The sequence below is a fragment of the Eurosta solidaginis genome, chromosome 2 (assembly GCF_040869045.1).
Source record: "Eurosta solidaginis isolate ZX-2024a chromosome 2, ASM4086904v1, whole genome shotgun sequence".
Taxonomy (NCBI): Eukaryota; Metazoa; Arthropoda; class Insecta; order Diptera; family Tephritidae; genus Eurosta; species Eurosta solidaginis.
Window position 1 is genome coordinate 80572171 of NC_090320.1, and position 15330 is coordinate 80587500.

A 15330-nucleotide genomic window follows, 5' to 3' on the forward strand; every position below is an offset into this window, starting at 1 on the left:
ACCCAAAGTATGTGTAAAAAAAAAAGGACAAATTGAATAGTTTGGCGCAGTGGTTGACTGCCAATCGTGTCCAGAATGTGACAGGAGAGGTTTCCAACGAGGTAATGAATGTGTAAATTTTGATTTAAAATCTTTGCAGTGGGGTTGACAATTTTCAGGTGGTTGTTGTAGTTTTGATGATTTGGTTACCCAACACAAAAAAAATGTGCACTTATATAAGTGGCTCATGCTTTTCCGACTAAAATAATTTAACTTATTTTTTTTTTCTTTTTCAGTGCGGAAATAGGAGGCTCCGGTTGTGAGGCGTAGCGGGCGCGGTGTTGGAATCCTGGAATGCCGAGTTTACGGGAAGTATATATGACTTGTACACATGTGTCGAAGAATTATTACTTTTGCCTACTTTTATTCTGTCTTTCTAGGTAAATTTGCCTCGACTTGGGAGTTCAGCCGTACCACTCGAGCGGGCCAAAGTGCGACCAACGCGGGGAACACCCACACCCTGACATATGAAACACCCGAGGATATAGCTCAAGCATTGAATTCCTTCTTTGTTGATAGTATTGGTGGCATAAATCGAGAAATCGAAACTTGGGATAGTGGCGACAGTGTGCAATACACGGTTAGCACATGTCTGAAATTCCAAGAAGTTACGGTTTTTTTTTTTTTTTTTTTTTTTTACATGACATACCGATACTGGAGCGCGAAAAGGGAATGGTAATATGGTAATACTGGTAGCAGCAAAATACAATGCACCCGGCCCTAAGGAAAAGAAAATCAGTCGCCACCTGTAACTCCAGACAGTTCCAACAACAAATTTCGCTGGAATTTGGTATTTTCAGCCTATATTTACTGTTGCTGATCGGGATCACTCGCATTCCGACAGCATTAATATAACAATAAAATTATATGATGTGTAACCAAAATAAGGTCAAACAAAAGTTGGAGCAGGGGGATTGGAAACACGTCCTTTTGAACCTCCCAATATATTTTGAGATGTGCTGATCGGAATCTTCATGCGTTCCGACAGCGTCTTTACTAAACAAAGTTGAGGGGTGATTGGGTACACTTCAATTTCCAACATCCAAAGACATGTTTAGCTGTGCTGATCGGAGACCAATACATTCCGAAAGCTTAAAATACAAATATAATTGAAAAATATAAGTTCCAAATTTTGTTGCCTTAAGCTGGGAGCCCTGGAGGATTGGAAACGCGTCCTTTCCAACCTTCCTCAAATGACTGGCTCCCAGACTCGTCCGTTTGTTACGCCAGTAAATATGCTGATCGGAATCACATGGCATTCCAACAGCATATTCAATAGAAATAAATGATATAATAATGAATTGTACTTAGCAGTTTAAGTTTTAAGCCTAAACAGCCGTAATAATAAATAAATTAAAAAATAAAAAAAAAAACCGCGTTCGCTTTACCGAAAATGTCTCACTTGTAGATACGAGGTTAACGAATAAACGGGACGATGTGTATATGCATATTATGCATGATAAGTTTCTACATAGATATATTGTAATTTGTTCTTTATACCAATATGTATAGCAAGAGGCAGCACTTGTTTACTATTATCTTTACTTATTTGCGCTCACAATTCTTTATTTTTCAGCTTTGCCTTTTTCTAAGCAACAGCTGTTGTATGGTTATTTCAATGTGTGGGTAAACATTATCGGGCTACTTTCGCGGGTAGAATACGAAAAGAATGTAAAATTTGCCACATGATTTCGTTACCGTGGTGAAGAATGTTGTTACTACACCAGAATCGGGGCGTAAATCTCTATCCGTATCTCCTTCATGTTTCATTGGAACACGAGGGTTGTATGTTAAATTTTTAACGGTATCTGCAGCAGGCTGCATTGGAACGCAAGTAATATAATTGTAGCTACGCGAACGCAGCTTGTACCTTTTTTGTTGTCTTTGATTACATTGTGAATGAAACTATTAAGGGGCAATTACCCACCGACGTGTGCCGTACGTACGGACGTTTGTCCTACGAAGCACGTTTAACCGAACCCTCAAGCCCGTAGGAATCAATGTGTGCGTCTGTGGACATGTACATAACATATTTGTGTGTGTATTGTTTACAGATAATCACTGTTGCCATTGACCATTTTGCATGCATGCTTATGGAAACATCAACTTTTTACAATTTAATTTTTGATGTTGTAAAAGGCTGGAATTAATATTAAATAAATATAAATAGATTACATATTTATAATCTGCACTTTTACATAATTATTTCGAATTATTTTCACAATTTTTCAAACTTCAATTAGGTATTTTTGCATAAAACTGCAAACGGTCAAAAATTAGGGCACAAAAGTTTACTAGGCAACTCTGTCTAGTGAGAGAGCGATCAGCTGACACGTTCTTACGGAAAAAATCAAAATTGTTTTGATTTATACGTTCCGGGCTACGTACGTACGGGCGTTGCACGTCGGTGAGTTTTCGTTTACATTGCACACTCATAAGAAAGGTCGTTTCAACTGACACGTTTTTGGTACGTACGTTCGTGAGTGACTGCCGCATAAGTGTGATATCTTATCTGTCAACTGCCTGACAGTATGTTCAATATGGCTACTTTTTAGCGTTTTGACAGGATGTCCACTATGGCGGCGCATAGGGCCGGTTATCTTCAGCGGGTGATAGAAAGAGATACAGAATGAGACAGCGATAGTCAATTACAAATCAGGTCATGTAATTACTTTGGAGATTTTACGTCTATGCAGAAGATATCAGACTTAAGCGGCAGTTACCCACCGACGTGTGCCGTACGTACGGACGTTTGTCATACGAAATACTTTTGAGCGAACCCTCAAGGCCGTAGGAATCAACATGTGCGTCTGTGTACATGTACATAACATATTTGTGTGTTTATTGTTTACAACAAGGCACTGTTGCCATTGACCAGTTTGCATGGGGTGGGGGTTTCAAAGAGGGTTTCAAATATTTAGCGCATGTCTTCAACCTGTCTCTTTCCACCTTTGTCATACCCGAAAATGGAAAATGGCCAAGGTGGTCCCGCTACTAAAGCCTGGAAAACCAGCTAACATAGGAGAGTCGTATCGTCCGATATCTCTCCTATCGCCAGTAGCAAAGACGCTTGGAGCCATTTTGCTCCCCTATTTCCAAGAAAATTTGCAGCTAGCCTGTCATCAGCATGGCTTCAGAAAACTCCATGGCACTACCACCGCGCTAAATGCCATTGGCACCCAGATAAATTGCGGTTTAAATCAAAACCCCCACCAAAGAACAGTACTCGTAGCGCTAGACCTATCAAAAGCTTTTGATACGGTCAACCATGGCTCGTTACTGCAAGACCTGAAAGGTTCTACCCTTCCCCCATGTCTTAAAAGGTGGACCGAAAATTATCTGGGTGGTCGGCAGGCATCGGTGCAACTTAGAAACGAAACATCATAACCAAGAAGAATTAAACAAGGGGTGCCACAGGGTGGTGTCCTGTCCCCACTTTAATTTCTACATATCTAAGCTACCTTCACCACCGGAAGGAGTCACAATCGTTTCCTACGCCGATGACTGCACAATAATGGCCACAGGCCCAGGCCCACAGATCGATGAGCTATGTAATAGAATAAACGGCTACCTCCCTGATCTCTCCAGTTTTTTCGCCTCGCGAAACCTGGCATTATCACCGACTAAATCTTTTGCGTCCTTATTTACAACATGGACGTCCCAAATGTCGACCATTTTGAACATCCACGTCGATGGCACTACGCTACCGACTGTCCTACACCCCAAAATCTTGGGTGTGACGTTTGATCAGGATCTACATTTTGGTGAGCACGCAGCCGCAATTGTTCCGAGAATTAAGAGCCGTAACCAAATCCTCAAATCTCTCACTGGAAGTACTTGGGGAAAAGATAAAGAAACGCTCATGACTACATACAAAGCAATTAGCCAGCCGATTACGAACTGAGTGTCACCCATATGGTCGCCAAGCCTAAAAATTAGCCACTGGAAGAAGCTACAGGCCTGCCAAAATACTGCTCTCAGAATCGCCACGGGATGTCTTCTTATGTCACCAGAACACCATCTGCACAATGAGGCGAGAATACTCCCCATCAGGGAGAGAAATGAGATGCTGACCAAACAGTTCCTGTTGAATACCCAGAAACCTGAGCATCCCAACAGATATCTTATTGATGAGCCCGCACCGCCTAGGGGTTTAAGGAGTTATCTCCGTAAGCTCCTGCGAAGACAGTCACCTTGTAGCGGTGCAGGGGCTTACGCCGATCGCATTCGATACTAATTGGTCAGATGGGAGCGGGGCAACCGCGCTCACCTGAGAGATGTGGTCGAATGCGATCGGTAACCAGGAACTGTCACCTCTTAATCCAGGGTGTTATGCGTCACCGTGCCCATTTGACTGGTTTGCAGCCAGGAGGTCCACAACACCGGCTGTATTATAACGGCGCCTCCCCAACACCGGGCCACCTTGGGGAGTAACCATGGCCTTACCGCGTCAAGGGGCTCTGCCGCGGCGGACTAACCCAGTTCCCCAAACTAAAGCAGAGACAACAACGCTTGCCATGTCAAGCAAGTTGTCGTAAGAAAAAGATGATGGACAACAACAACAAAAAAACCAACAACAACAATAACAAAAAAGCACAACAAAAAAAAAACCGGCTCCAGGAAGAGCAGCGGGCAGAGAAGCAGCAGGCCACGCACGTACTCCAGGCAATTCCTGGAAAGCCTCACGAGAGAGGAGGCAATGCTCTTCTTAGAGCATCAGAGGGACGAATCTCCCTCCACTAGCACTGGAGTATACAGGGAACGGGCTCTCAAAACCGCGAACCCCAAGGGCAGCACCAAAACCCAAGGAGAGCAGCGCGGGCCCGAAGAGCACTCCAACCAGGAAGCAGAGAAACCCGCGATCCCCAGTGGACCCCTATCCACTGGTGAGCAGCGCGGGCAAGTCAAACAAGGTGAGCAGAAGGCGGCGGCAGGAAACAAACCCGCGATCCATGGAGGGCCCAGTACCTCCATTGCGCAGCGCGGGCCGAAAGAGAAAACAAAAGAGTTAACTGCAAGAGAGCGAGAAAAGACAAAGAGAGACTACGACGGTGCATCCAAGCACGAAAACCACCACCCTAGCAGTCCCTCTAGAGGGACGAGTAAGTCTAGGCGTTCACCGTCGGAGCATGACTCCAGTAGCAGCTCACAGAGCACCTATGAAAGGTCCCAGGAAGGGAAAAATACAGAGCGGAACCCGGAGGAGTGGAAGCGGCCTAACAGAAGGCACAACAGAGGCAGGCAACCTGCACTTCCACCACGGGGCAGTCCAGCAGCGCTGGATGACAAGAGACGCTTTGGACTAAGTGGGGCTGGGGTAAAAAGATACCTCCGATATCTAGAGGAAGGCCTGTCGCCCAGGGAGGCAAGAGCCAGGGCAGATGAGCGCAGGCATGAGCTAGGCCACGGGCAGAGAAAAGCCAATGCTCAAAGTGGAAGCAAAGAAGGAAGGAGAGCACAGCCAGCGGCAGCTGAACAGCATGCGCCCGCTCCCGCTGAAAAGCGCAGGATCGGGCAAATTACGCCGGAGGAAACTCCGATCTCAAAAAGGCAACGGGCCCACGCTCCCAGGAACACTGCACCCACGGGCAGGGAGATTCAAGCCAGGGCGACTGGGGTACCTGCTGGGATGGCACCAAGGCAGCAGAGCTATTCGGAAGCCCTTAGAGGTATCCGAATAGCTGTTCTGCCCAGTAACTACCCGGCGGAGGCCCTAAGTCAAGAAGACCTGACGAATCTCCAAGAGCTCATAATGGACGGAGTGTTCAGGGGATGTGGGCATGCCCTAGTTTTTTGCGGGGTGTACTTCCGAGCAGGGCTGCTCCTTGTGGACTGCGAGGACGAAAAAACAGTTAAGTGGCTCGTTGAAGTAATACCGACGCTTGAGGGGTGGACAGGGCCACAATTATGCACGAGACGCGGGGATGAAATACCGCCAACGCATAATGTGACTATGTTCCTCCCCAGAAGTGCGGAACGCCCAAAAGAGTTTGCGTTACGGCTCCTCGCCAACCAAAATGAGGGCCTCAGGACGCAGAGATGGCGCGTCATTAATTGTAGCGCAGAGGAAACAGGGCTACGTCTCGACGTAGGCATAGACGAGGAATCGTATCAAATCATACGCAGGAACGGGCTTAAGCTGCACTATAGGTACGGCCTGGTCCTAGTGAGACCCTGGAGGCAGAGGCAACCAGGGAATAGTGAGCAGCCGGAAGAAAAGGCGGAGGCAGAGGGCACCGACAGAGGCGAGCTGTCGGACGAAAACATGACGGACGCGAGCACCGATACCATCAGAGCTCGCGAGACCACAAACCCTCCCACCGCAGCAAGCAAGGACAAAATCGTGCAGCCTGGGGATGAAAAAGAAATCCCCACCACACAAGAGCTCATCGAGGGCCTGGACCTCCAGGAGCTGGAGCTGAATAGGCGGGACGAAAGCGAGAGCGGATTGTCGGATGAAGATGATCCGATGAGGCCGGCCGGGCCAAAATGACCGGCACAAGCATAAAAATAGCCCAGATCAACCTCCATCACGCCATTGCAGCCTCGGCTGTACTGGTGAGGAGGTTCGCCTCGGATGATCTGGGCATCGCCCTCATACAAGAACCTTGGGCTTACAAGGGACAGGTGAGGGGCCTTAATGTAAGTAATAACAAAGTTATTTGGGATCTCTCACAGCAGAGACCAAGAGCATGTGTAATGCTTAAGTCAAACATTAACTATTTTTGCATTACAGAATTTTTAAGCCGGGATCTGGTGGCGGTGCAGATCGAGGCAAAGGTGAATGGAGACAACACCAGCATTGTGCTGGCCGCAGCCTACTTCCCGGGGGACGACAGCACAGTCCCTCCAGTTAACGTGCAGAAGCTAGTGGAACACTGCAGAAGAGCGAAACTTCCGTTGATCATAGGAAGCGATGCTAACTCCCACAACACGGAGTGGGGCAGCAATGATACCAACCAAAGGGGTGAGTGTTTACTAGAATATATAGTCAGCAACGATTTGAATATATATAACGTCGGGAGCAAACCGACGTTTGTCACGAGAGTCAGGGCAGAGGTCCTAGATATAACACTTGGCAACAACCTGACTGAGAATATGATCTCGAAATGGAGTCTCAGAAGAACCCTCCCTATCGGATCATAGGATCATAAGGTTTGAGCTGGGTGCTGTATCGGGGCAATACAGCCCTAAAAGAAATCCCAGGAAAACAGACTGGGGCAGCTACAAAAGTATCATAGAGGCTAACGCGGATAGTCTCAGAAATAAGAGCAGAAGCACTAACTGTACTGAGTTAGAGGGCAGGGTAGATAGGGCAAATCAGATAATGATAGATGCCTACAACTCCAGTTGCCGAGTCTCCTTAGTTAAGGGTAAGAAGGCAACCCCCTGGTGGTCGCATGACCTGACACTACTAAGTAAGAAAGCCAGGAAACTCTTTAACGGGGCAAGAAGAACCGGCAACTGGGAGGAATACACTCAAAATCTAACAAAGTACAATAAAGAGATAAGGAAAGCTAAGAGGGAAAGTTTCAGAAATTTCTGCGAGGGAATTTCTAGCACACCTGCAGCGGCAAGGCTCCACAAGGCCCTAGCCAAAGAGCAGAGGGAGATTAACTTAGCGATTAGGCTTCCAGACGGTACCTATACCGGAACGGTGGAGGAGCGAGCGAGGGCCCTGCTACACACGCATTTTCCGGGTGCCTCTCCGCAAGTACCGGAACCTGTGTTCCCCAGAGTGAAACCAACCCCATCAGACTGGCAACTGGCCAACTCCCTCTTCAGTGAGGCCAGAGTCAGATGGGCAGTGGAATCCTTTGAGAAATACAAATCTCCGGGGGTGGATGGCATCTACCCGGTGCTAATGCAGCAAGGGACACAGATCTTCCCACATCTGGCCAGGATCATGAGAGATAGTCTGGCACTGGGATACATACCCATGATGTGGAGAAGAGCAAAAGTGGTTTTCATACCAAAAGTAGGAAAAAAGGACTATTCGCAGGCAAAGTCCTTCAGACCAATAAGTCTAACTTCCTTTGTCTTGAAGGCAATGGAAAAGATATTGGACCAAGAACTCAGGTCGAACGCCCTCAAGAGCTGGCCCTTACATCATAGCCAGCATGCGTACAGAGCGGGTAGGTCCACGGACACAGCTCTGTACCAATTAACATCTGAAATACAGAGGGCATTCGAAACAGAGGAAACAGTGATTTGCGCTTTCCTTGACATTGAGGGTGCCTTTGACAACACATCTCATGAAAGCGTAAACATATCACTGCAGAGAAGAGGAATTCAGATGCCTATCCAGAGATGGATTGACAATCTACTCCGCACAAGAATCGCTGAAGTCCATGTAGGCAACAGCGCAGTTAAGGTTAATACCACGAGGGGGTGCCCTCAAGGAGGTGTTCTATCACCCCTTCTGTGGAGCCTAGTAGTGGACGAACTCCTGCAAAAGCTATCTGACAAAGGCATAAGATGCCAGGGATACGCTGACGACATCGTCATAATTGCAAGGGGTAAGTTCGAGAGTACACTCTGTGACATAATACAGAGAGCACTGAATATTACGAAGGGATGGTGTGCCAGTGTGGGGCTGAACATCAACCCATCTAAAACGACCATCATCCCTTTCACCAGAAGAAGAGCCCTACCGGCCCTGAGAGCAATTACAATAAATGGCGTGGCACTAGAACAGGGAACCGCGGTGAAATACTTGGGGGTCACCTTTGACACCAAGCTCCTATGGAAACAGCACTTCGACTCCATGAGAGCTAAGGCCACGAGGTCCATCATGATATGCAAACGTCTAGCAGGCAAATCATGGGGCTGTAGCCCGCATGTGCTAAGATGGATGTATACCATGATAGTAAAACCTATGATAACATACGGTTCGATAGCCTGGGCATCGGAAACAACTCGGGCGACGACGAGGCAAGCGCTGTCAAAACTTCAGCGACTGGCATGTGTATGCATCACGGGAGCTATGCGCACATGCCCTACAGCAGCGCTGGAGGCTATCCTTGATCTGACCCCGCTGCATATATCAATAGAGCAGTCAGCCAAGAGAACCCTCCTGAATATTGCTAAGGAGGGCTCGGGCATAGGTAAAGTTATATCGCCCCAAACATGGAGGAATTGAGAGAGAAGATCCCAATCTCTCAACTCCCGAGGGATGATATCCTCAGGCAGATAGTCTATGAGAGAAGGTACAAAGTAGAATTGGGAGACAAGGGTACGTGGGAGGAAAGCAGAATTGTGTACATTCGTCAGCTAAATAAAATAGTATGGTACACAGATGGCTCGAAGACGCCAGAGGGGATTGGATCTGGAGTCATTGGACCCAGAGCCAAGATATCAACGCCTCTAGGAGCACACCCGAGCATTTTTCAAGCAGAAGTGTTCGCTATAAGCCAGTGTGCTGACCTGAACCTTCAGCGCGAATACTCCAAAGAAACAATTGCCATACTCAGTGACAGTCAGGCCGCCCTCAAGGCGATCTCGGCGTCTGAAATAAAATCAGCACTAGTACTTGAGTGCGTTGAAAAGCTAAATCGACTAGGAGCACACAACAAACTGTTGTTGGCCTGGGTTCCTGGCCACCGGGGAGTGGAGGGTAATGAGCAAGCGGACAGCCTGGCAAAGGAGGCAGCAATGACACGACCTATTGGTCCTGAGCCGTTCCTTCCAGTAGGCCCGCAGGAAATCAGAGGGCATCTACTACTAGAAGAAAGGGATAAGAGGGAAGAACACTGGCGCAATATGCCAGGCTTGAGGCAATCTAAGTTACTGCTGGGGGCTACAACACAACTCGATATAGAGCATTAATGGGTCTGTCGAAAGATAACCTGAGGATCCTAACAGCTATTCTTACAGGGCACTGCAGACTGAACAGCCACATGCAGAAGCTGGGCATCCTATCGAACAACACATGCCGATTTTGTGATCGATCAGCGGAGACGGCGGAACATATACTCCTGGAATGTGACGCAATCTCAAGGCGTAGGGCTAAGTTTTTGGGCTCACCATGGCCAGAGCACTCTCACATCATATCCCTCAAGCCAGGTGAACTGCTAGGGTTCATCAGAGAAGTCGGCTTGGATGAGGTGCTGTGAAGCAGTTGAGGGCACAATAGACCAATGGTCGCAGTGCGATCCTCAATTAATTATCTATCTATCTCCGTAAGCATTTTGAGGAAATACGGCACCTGAGAACCCAGCCGTATGAAGTGAAAAAACTCAAGCAGGTCCTTGGTGAACTCCATAAACAGGCGTCGGACCTTTATGCCGGGAATTGCCCGGTGAATCCAGTACTCAAAGAAAAGTATCCAAAACTCGCAGAAGAGGAACGCATACTCCCCAGGGAAACGCGTGTCACTCTTGCTCAACTTCGTTTTGGATACTGTAACAGGTTAAACTCTTACCTATCCAGAATCAACCCCGATATACAAAATGTATGCCCCGCTTGCAATGTGTCCCCACATGACACCAACCATCTCTTTAATTGTAATGTGGAACCAACGCCTCTAACACCCCTTTCCTTATGGTCCACCCCTGTTGAAGCAGCAAGTTACCTTGGACTCCCGTTAGAGGATATTGATGACAATTTGTGATCGGTCGCGGCTGTTAGGTGGGGCGAAGCACTGCTACAACAACAACAATCAGTTTGCATGCATGCTTATGGAAACATCAACTTTTTCCATTTTAATTTTTGATGTTGTAAAAGGCTTGAATTAATATTAAATAAATATAAATAGATTGCATATTTATAATCTGCACTTTTACATAATTATTTCGAATTATTTTCAGAATTTTTCAAACTTTAATTAGGTGTTTTGGCATAAAACTGCAAACGGTCAAAAATTAGCGCACAAAAGTTTACTAGGCAACTCTGTCTAGTGAGAGAGCGATCAACTGACACGTTCTTACGGAAAAAATCAAAAAATTTTTTTTTTTCTACGTTCCGGGCTACGAACGTGCGGGCGTTGCACGTCGGTGAGTTAGCGTTTACATTGCACATTCATAATGCGGCAGTTACTCACGAACATACGTACCAAAAACGTGTCAGCTGACACGACCTATCTTATGAGTGTGCAATGTAAACGAAAACTCACCTAGGTGCAACGCCCGTACGTACGTAGCCCGGAATGCAGAAATCAAAACAATTTTGATTTTTTCCGTAAGTACGTGTCAGCTGATCGCTCTCTCACTAGACAGAGTTGCCTAGTAAACGTTTGTGCGCTAATTTTTGACCGTTTGCAGTTTTATGCAAATAACCTAATTAAAGTTTGAAAAATTGTGAAAATAATTCGAAATAATTATGTAAAAGTGCAGATTATAAATATGTAATCTATTTATATTTATTTAATATCAATTCCAGCCTTTTACAACATCAAAAATTAAATTGGAAAAAGTTGATGTTTGCATAAGCATGCATGTAAAATGGTCAATGGCAACAGTGCTTTTCTGTAAACAATACACACACAAATATGTTATGTACATGTACACAGACGCACACATTGATTCCTACGGGCTTGAGGGTTCGGTCAAACGTGTTTCGTACGACAAACGTCCGTACGCACGGCACACGTCGGTGGGTAATTGCCGCTTAAAATAGGTCGTGTCAGAATACACGTTTTTTCTACGTACGTTCGTGGGTAACTGCCGCAAAAGATAGGACCTGTCTGCAGACACGTTTTTTCTACGTACGTTCGTGGGTAACTGCCGCATTATGTGGCAGTTACCCACCGACGTGTGCCGTACGTAAGGACGTTTGTCGTACGAAGCACGTTTGACCGAACTCTCAAGCCCGTAGGAATCAATGTGTGCGTCTGTGTACATGTACATAACATATTTGTGTGTGTATTGTTTACAGATAAGCACTGTTGCCATTGACCATTTTGCATGCATGCTTATGGAAACATCAACTTTTTCCAATTTAATTTTTGATATTGTAAAAGGCCGGAATACATATTAAATAAGTATAAATAGATAAAATATTTATAATCAGCACTTTTACATAATTATTTCGAATTATTTTCACAATTTTTCAAACTTTAATTAGGCGTTTTTGCATAAAATTGCAAACGGTCAAAAATTAGCGTACAAAAGTTTACTAGGCAACTCTGTCTAGTGAGAGAGCGATCAGCTGACACGTTCTTACGGAAAAAATCAAAATTGTTTTGATTTCTACGTTCCGGGCTACGTACGTACGGGCGTTCCACGTCGGTGAGTTTTCGTTTACATTGCACACTCATAAGATAGGTTGTGTCAGCTGACACGTTTTTGGTACGTACGTTCGTGAGTAACTGCCGCATTAGTTTCATTCACAATGTAAGATTATATTACTTTATTGACGTTTATCTTAATTTTCTTTATATCTTAAATCAGTTGGTGTTGGTTGGTGTAGTTCATTGTTTAGTTAAGATTTAAAGAGGTATGAATAGTGTATATTTAACATTTTTTTTAGTTTTCAATGAATGTAATTTTACAGAAAAGTATGGCTTCCTCAGAAACGGGTGGAGTAAAGCCAATGACAATTGCCGGCCGCACGGTGCGCGAGCGTGAACGCTTACTTGGCATGTCAAATGAGGAACGTGCATGGCGGAAACAATGGTTAAAAGACCTGGAACTAGACCACGGCCCACGAGTAGTACCCGAAATGGAAAGAGAATTACTAAACCCTATTAGACGCTTCTATCGTTTACCACTTGACAAAATGGGTGATGCTCTAGCTCCAGTGCTGGTAAGTTGTAAATACGTAAAATTAAAGATCTCTCAGGCAGAATTTAAAAGTTATGTAATAGAATGCATTTTATTCAAATATCTGCCATGCTATATTTTAAATTTTGCAGGGTCTTACTCCAGCGCGTTATGTACGATTTTGGGTCGGTAAATTTGCCATGGGTGTTGTAGCATTATACGCAGGTGCCTACTACTTGAAGTACAATCAAAATGTAAGTATCCCTTGTTGGTGGCAAACTGTAGCACCACATAATTCCATATGGTTTCTGGGCACCGTATGAATGTGTATTTATACACGTCGTCCCTTTTACATAAAGATTGGCAAATTTCAAAAGTCAGAAAAATAACTAAATTCACAAATGACTTTGGGTACGGGTTTTTTCTATTGTTGTTGTAGCGAAAAGGACACTCCCCGAAGTCCTTGGGGAGTGTTATCGATGTTGATGGTCGTTTCCCGGATGCAGATCCGGTGCCAAGCCCGACCATTTCGGGAACGATTTGTTATGACCACATTCGACCTTCTAAGCCGTACCGCCCTCCCATCCCCGCCACGGATAGGTGAGGTTGACAATTGGGTTGGAGAAGCACTATATTGCGCTGGCAACCCCTTGAATCTATGTGGTATTTTAGTCGCCTCTTACGACAGGCATACCTACCGCGGACATATTCTAACCCCCTAAACCGCTGGCGGGGGTTTTTCTCCATCTGCGTTTTATTCCGGATATGTCTCTTAGCAGTAATGTTGTTGTTGTAGCGATAAACAGTAATGTGTCGTTATTGTACCGGCAACTTCCAAAGTATTGTTAAGATCGGGCTCATGCCCCTGCTTAGACGTGTTAGTCGTGAGATGGTACAACTTAAATTTCTACACAAAATAGAATAATTGTCTAAATATGTACATACATACAACTTTGGCCCGAAATGTATTGTTTTGATTTTGCCAGCATACTTCATTTATGGAAATTTTTTTTATCTGTATTCCAATTTTGGTATTTATTAGGATTGGACACGAAAAGGTGGTTGGCGCGTAATTTCTTCACGAGTCGTCTGCAATCCTGGTGACGAAGGCTACCCAAAATTGTCGGAACGTACCCAACCGTCAGAGTATGCAACGCGTGGTTTCAAATAGGCACCAATTTAAAGCTTTCTACAACTAATCTACTTGTAAATATATGGATCTAAGAATGATAAATGAAATAAACAGAAATGTCACCAATATTGTAATATTGTGAAACACTCCAAGCGATTTGTTAAGTCAACAAATTCTTCAAAATAAGTTTACGTTATGTTCAGTCAACAATTTGCTTACGGCAGCGATTTGTTACCCTATTCTTCTTTTCTTTATTACATTTACTTGTGCTTTTTAGGTGAATGTTGATAATGTTACAAATGCAACTGAATTGTTAAATTATTTTACAATTACTTACTTGAATTTTTACGATGAACTTTTCACATGCCTACATACATATGTATGTCCATACCTACACATATGTATGTATATTTATCAGACAAATAGTATTACTAGAAAGGCGTAAGAAAGTTGCAACTATATATTGTCTTTGTTTAATAATTAGAATTTATTAAAAGTTCTCACGTTAATGCATAAATAAGTAAGTGTTAGTGAGATTTGTCTTAAATGTTTGGTTGTTTGTGAATTTGTGAAATTTCGGTGGTACAGAGTTCTAGTTCTTGGGTGAGTTTTCACACTTAACACTTAGCAGACTTAATAATGGTCAGCACGAGGCATGCTTGTATGTAGGGACTCCTGAATTTGGTGTGTGTACCGGTAAAAGCTGCTAACTTCTGATAGTGATAAAAAGGGAAGAAATTTCACACGCAGGCAAAAGAAAAGTTCATCGTCGACGCCGCGGTAAAAGATGTTCAATAACGCAAAATTTTACAGTAAATCGAATAAAATTATTGAATGAAAAAAAGTTCACAATTTAATAAAAACGTATGGAGTTGGGTAATCTTGTTTTGTGAACCGATGGAATGGAAAAAAATTGCGTACATTTGCAAAAATTTTTATGAAAATTTGTTTCATTTCAACACTTCACACAACAATAATACGCCCCCGGTTCGCTTCCCAAGGCAGTCGGTTCTATGTACCGGAGCGACTTGGGATTTTTCTCGACCAAGGACTGTCATCTCAGTGTAACCCCATTTAATTTGTTGCGTCCCACCCACAAATTGTCATCCTCCCAGCAGCTCCTTGCAGCAGGACTGCTCCATATTCTCCTGCTCCGGGAAGGTATCGAATCCAATCCGGGTCCGTCTCCTGACCCCGGTCCTGAGAAATGGTTTTGCTGCATCTGCCGGAAAAGAATCTTTTTAGGATGGTCACACTCTGTTCAGTGTGTCTCGTGTAAGGGATGGTTGCATCGGACAGGTTGTTCTGGGCTTGATCCCAAAACCCGACGTCCACGTAACTTTTATAAATCTTTTGTGGCTCCTTGCTGTTCATGCCCAAGGGCGTCCCGTAGTCTACGCCTAAGTACCCCCCCTCAACCTTCCAGCAGCCCCGCTGCTCAGCAAGCCACAACAAGTA

General features: G+C 44.8%; 1 protein-coding gene across 1 annotated transcript; it reads left to right on the forward strand.

The window, feature by feature from the left end:
* Positions 1–12422: 12422 nt before the first annotated feature.
* On the forward strand, positions 12423–14058 carry ND-B17 (NADH dehydrogenase (ubiquinone) B17 subunit). Its single transcript, XM_067769601.1, has 4 exons — positions 12423–12474; positions 12532–12783; positions 12893–12994; positions 13783–14058. Exons 2-4 carry the CDS (start codon positions 12538–12540, stop codon positions 13909–13911), a joined length of 477 nt encoding a protein of 158 aa, XP_067625702.1. The 5' UTR covers positions 12423–12474; positions 12532–12537; the 3' UTR covers positions 13912–14058.
* The last annotated feature ends 1272 nt before the right edge of the window (positions 14059–15330 follow it).